This window comes from Myotis lucifugus, unplaced genomic scaffold (genome assembly GCF_000147115.1).
Source record: "Myotis lucifugus unplaced genomic scaffold, Myoluc2.0 scaffold_23, whole genome shotgun sequence".
NCBI classification, from domain to species: Eukaryota; Metazoa; Chordata; class Mammalia; order Chiroptera; family Vespertilionidae; genus Myotis; species Myotis lucifugus.
In genome coordinates, this window is record NW_005871071.1 from 4,984,706 (window position 1) to 4,990,006 (window position 5,301).

Below are 5,301 nucleotides of genomic sequence, written 5' to 3' on the forward strand. Positions count from 1 at the left end.
GATTTGGTGGGGGCGCGAGGGAAGGTGATTCGTACAGAGAGGTAGACAGAGCCCCACAGGGAGAGGAAAAGGAAGGAAGTAAGGAAGGCAGCAGTCGCCGGCAGCCGATGTGAAGACCGGACTCCGTGCGCCCTTCGCCGCCTCTGTCCGGCCTCATCGATGTTGTGTCCGCCGCCCGCTCGCCCGGATCACGATGAATGCGCAGCTGACCATGGAGGCGATCGGCGAGCTGCACGGGGTGAGCCATGAACCAGTGCCCGCCCCTGCCGACCTGCTGGGTGGCAGTCCCCACGCGCGAAGCTCCGTGGCGCACCGCGGTAGCCACCTGCCCCCCGCGCACCCACGCTCCATGGGCATGGCGTCCCTGCTGGACGGCGGCGGCGGCGGCGGCGGCGAATACCACCACCACCACCGGGCCCCTGAGCACAGCCTGGCCGGCCCCCTTCACCCCACGATGACCATGGCCTGCGAGACTCCCCCAGGTATGAGCATGCCCACCACCTACACCACCTTGACCCCTCTGCAGCCGCTGCCGCCCATCTCCACCGTCTCGGACAAGTTTCCCCACCATCACCACCACCACCACCACCATCACCACCACCACCCGCACCACCACCAGCGCCTGGCGGGCAACGTGAGCGGTAGCTTCACGCTCATGCGGGACGAGCGAGGGCTGGCCTCCATGAATAACCTCTATACCCCCTACCACAAGGACGTGGCTGGCATGGGCCAGAGCCTCTCGCCCCTCTCTGGTTCCGGTCTGGGCAGCATCCACAACTCCCAGCAAGGGCTCCCCCACTATGCTCACCCTGGCGCCGCCATGCCCACCGACAAGATGCTCACCCCCAACGGCTTCGAAGCCCACCACCCGGCCATGCTCGGCCGTCACGGGGAGCAGCACCTCACGCCCACCTCGGCCGGCATGGTTCCCATCAACGGCCTCCCTCCGCACCACCCCCACGCCCACCTGAACGCCCAGGGCCACGGGCAGCTCCTGGGCACAGCCCGGGAGCCCAACCCTTCCGTGACCGGTGCGCAGGTCAGCAACGGGAGTAATTCAGGACAAATGGAAGAGATCAATACCAAAGAGGTGGCACAGCGCATCACCACCGAGCTCAAGCGCTACAGCATCCCACAGGCCATCTTCGCTCAGAGGGTGCTCTGCCGCTCCCAGGGGACCCTCTCGGACCTGCTGCGCAACCCCAAACCCTGGAGCAAACTCAAGTCTGGCCGGGAGACGTTCCGGAGGATGTGGAAGTGGCTGCAGGAGCCGGAGTTCCAACGCATGTCTGCGCTCCGCTTAGCAGGTGAGCGCGTCAAGGAGTTGGGCGCGCGGGGATAGAAGGGATGGGGACGCCTAGGAACCGAAGGAGGGCGGGAAGAAGAGAGGACGGGGCCTCGTCACCCCTCCTCCTTTCCCCGGGATGGGGGCCTTGGGCCTGGAAGAGCCGGTACGGGGCTCCAGACAGCAGACCGCCTCCTCCAGGACGTGGTGCGTTGGGCTGTGGGAGGCTCTGAGGGCTGAGGGCTGAGTGCTGCGGTCCATGCGACTGCGGGGCGCGTTTGTGCTGGGAGACAGCGCGGGCAGCCGGCACTGCCCGAGGCGGAGAACACTCCCCTCACCTGGGGAGACACCGTCTGTGCGGCGCTTCTCGGTTGGACACTTGGGCTGGAGCTGCCTGCCAATGTTGATCTGAACTCGCTGCGGTAACCCCCCGTCCCGCACTAACTCTATAGGGGCGGGAGGGGCCCGCAGTCAGAGTTGGGGCAGAAGGTTCTACAGCCGCGAGGCGGTGGGTGGAAGCGCGGGCTTGCAGCAGGCTGTGGAAGGAAGAGGGAGAAGGACGGTGCGGAGGTCCTGGTCAGCCCGGAGACAGCCGGCGCTGCTGACTCGCTTAGGACTTCTCCTTTTCATTGTATTCCTTTGCATGATGTTTCGTCTAAATCCCAATGCAGGGAAGGGCGGGAGTGTGGAAATGGGCCCCAAGTCTGCGAGCAAAGGTCTCCCGACCCGAAACCCCGAAGCGTTTCGGAGTTTCGCGGGAAGGTCTCGGCGGCGCGGCACAGACACGGTGCCTAGCTCCCCTCGCCTCTTTCGGCCAAGGTGAGGACGAGGCTCCGGCGGGCGGACTAGCCGAGGGGACAGCTGAGCCCAGCCTGAACGGCACAGAGGATGTCGTGCGGATTCTGCGACCTCCGAGGGCGGAGGACACGAGGGGAAGTAGAGCCACCGGTAGCCTTGGGCGGACTCGGTTTGATGAGACCCGGGCTGAGCTGAGTAACTCCTGGGTTCATCCCCCCCACAGCCCCCACCCCACCCCCAATTTTAGCCCCGGCGCCAAGGCCTGAGTCCTGGCGAAGAGAAAGGTAAAAGCCGGTGTGCGGGTTTGTTAATTAACTGATCGTTCTCCATTAATTCGTCCCTGGAGAACGAGAGACAGTCAATCCGCTCAGAGCCGGGGGCACTGAGCAGTTTCACAGACTAAAATCAAAGCCAGAGGCCAGAGCCCCCCTCCCCCACCTCGTGCGGGCCAATGAGAAGCTAGAGGGAGGCAGGTGCTGGCGTGCCCGCGAGCCCGCGACTCCAGCCGGGAGGCGACGCACAGCAATCTTGGGTCTGGGCGCTCTGGCCTGCCCTCCCGAGCGACGCGCTGGCTGAGCCTCAGCCCCGCGCTCCTGCGCTCCAAGCAAAGACCCCGCGCAGGGAAGACAGGGGTAGGGAGACAGGAAGGAAGAGGCTGACTGGGTGCCCTCTAGGCTCCCGCGATTCCGCTCGCTAGCCTCGTGTGCTGCCTCCGTATCGCCCTCCCCCGCCCCTCCACTACCCCTGCGGCTGACTGCGACCTGAGAGCCGCTGAAGTTCCAGGGAGGGTGGAGAAACGGCTGCCCCGCTCCCCGGCCGCTCCACTAATGCGGGTGCCTACGGTGATCAGTGCCTTTTCACACGCCTGCGCCAGACTCCAGCCGGGCTGCGGGACCTTTTACCCGGGCAGTACCCGCACAGGCCGGCGGAGGTGGGGTGGAGGGTTGGTGGAAAAGGAGGGGTGCCCCCGGGGAACCCGTCCCCCACCCGCCACCCCGTGAAGGCGCTTGCTCGGGACTTCAATGACCCTTCCTCCCTCATTGCCTCCTGTTGCCGCCTGGAAGGACAGACTCTCGGGTTTTGTTCAGAGACGATCCCCGAGTCCTGGAAACCTGGTCTTGGGCCCTGTCCTGCGTGAGCGCCCTCTGATCTCCATGCCTGAGCGCCCCAGTGCTGTTGAGGGGAAGCCCGAATGCTGCGACCCGCACACGGGAGGCGCGGGCAGCGTGCTGGCTGAGGCTCCTGGAGCCGAGGAGGATATGGAGTGGGCGCCTGCCTGGTATCCAGCAGCCTGTGCCGTGTCATTCTCCGCCCCAGGCATGTGGTCTTTTTTTTGGGGGGGGGGGGCATGGAGGTTGGAGACTCTGGTAGGACACACGTTTGAACCCCTAATCCCAAACGGCCTCCGCATCCTAAGACCCGGATGGAGGGATGGAGCGTTGACCCTTTCATTTCCCTTTCTTTAGCTTAATTAACGGGGTGGGGAGGGCTGGGATACGGTCTGGTGCGGAGGGAACCGGGAGCAATACCATGTTGCTGCAAAAGCCACGATCTACTTTTAAGTCACTGAAGAACTATGAGGCGTTCTGTTAGCATTGTTATTTATAAAAAAACAAAAGCGAGGCCGTTTCCTGAACCCTCTCAGTGATCTCGTCTGGGCTTTGCAGGAGACATAAAACGGATTTCAGGGCATGTTGGTTGCAGCTGTGCTACACTGTTGCCTCCTCCCCACCACCACTTCCCAGGCACCCAGAAGCTCCTTGCAGCTGTGCTCGCTGTTGCACTCAAAGACCCGTCAACCTAGTCCCTACCCCATTCGAGGCTGGGCCCGCCGTGGTCGGTTCCATCGGTGGCAGGCGAGTGGTTTCTCTGTGCCCCTCCCTGAGTCAAGCCCTCCACACGTGGCTACGTGTTTGGGGAGGTGCCTTCTCCTTAGGAAATTACATCTGCTGGTGGAAGACGGGAGGGAGACAGGAGGAAATTCTCACCAAATTAACTACCTTTTAAAAATCAATATATGTTCCCTCAATGCAATACTTGCTGCTGCCCCATTAAAGTGCAGCACAACCAGATTCGCGCCGCTCCTCGTCCCAGGTGGGGGTGGGAGGTCTTGGCTGTGCGGGTGGGTGTGTGCCCCGCCTCTGACGCCGGCGCCTATTAAGATGCGAGGAGATTAGTTTCCAATTAAAGATTCCAGAAGGCGTCCACCACACTAGGGGAGCTGCCAGCGCAGGAAGAGGCTGCAAAGCGCACCCGCCAGCTGGCGCAGCACCCGGGACCTGGGAGGCGAGGCTGCAGGCCCAGGATTCGGGCAGGGGTGTGTGCTGGGCCACTCGGACCCTTTGGTACCTGGAGGCAAGGAAACCTCCAAATGCCACGGAGCCGGCTGGGTCTCCGGAACCGGACTGCGCCCCCTTCCTGTCCAGAATTTGTTCCAGAGTGACTTAGAAAAGGGCCTGGGGAGGGGGGGGGAGGGGGGGATCAGGCCAGGAGGTGGCCATGAGAAAGTCTGGCCGGGGCCAACCTGGACTGTGTTTGCCATAAGTGGCCTTGCGGCCTGGTTGATTGATAACAGGCCCCTGCGCAAGTTCATTTGCTTTTTGTTAATATTTATCCCGGCGGGTGACATTTCAACTGTCCTCTTGCTTCCTGGGGCCACGGGAGCCAAGCAGGAGAGCCTGGGGCCAAGGTGCTGGCTCTGGGAACCCCACTTCCCCAATCCTCAAAGACTCCCGCTGGCCGGAGCCTGAAGAACAGCCGGGACTGGGTGTGGGGACGCTGGAGCTGGGAGAGCGCCTGAGTCGTAGAGTGGGAAGAGAAGGCGCCAAGTGAATTGGTTCGCTCGCGACCCAGGTCTCGAGTGCAGTGCAGCTGCTCGCAGCAAGCTGCGCTGGAACAAAGGGCTGGCGGGTGCGGCCGGTGGCGGCTGGGCTCGAATCCCGTGAGGAGTGCCTCTTCCGAAGCCCTGGGAGGGCCTCCTCCCAGAGTGGCTGGGGACTGGGCCAGTAGTCAGAGGGCGATTACCCCCACCCCACCCCCAGGCCCAATGGTGGCCGGAGACCCCACACACACCAGCTCAGCAGGAAACCAAAAGGGACAGTTAGCAGAAGGTTCTACGTGAGCCTTTCTTGCAGCCCATGTCTGAACCCTCGAGGATATGAGACAAAAGTTTCCTCTTGCTGTCCCCACCAGGGAGCAACAAACCACCTCGGTGAGGA

General features: G+C 63.0%; 1 protein-coding gene across 1 annotated transcript in view; it reads left to right on the forward strand.

The window, feature by feature from the left end:
* The first annotated feature begins 51 nt into the window (after positions 1-51).
* The window catches only part of ONECUT1 (one cut homeobox 1), a 39,967-nt gene continuing 34,717 nt past the window's right edge, over positions 52-5,301 (forward strand). Inside the window, exon 1 of the mRNA XM_006085934.3 lies at positions 52-1,307. Within this exon, the coding sequence (XP_006085996.1) occupies positions 194-1,307 (1,114 nt within the window). The 5' untranslated portion in view covers positions 52-193. The remainder of the gene's footprint in view (positions 1,308-5,301) is intronic.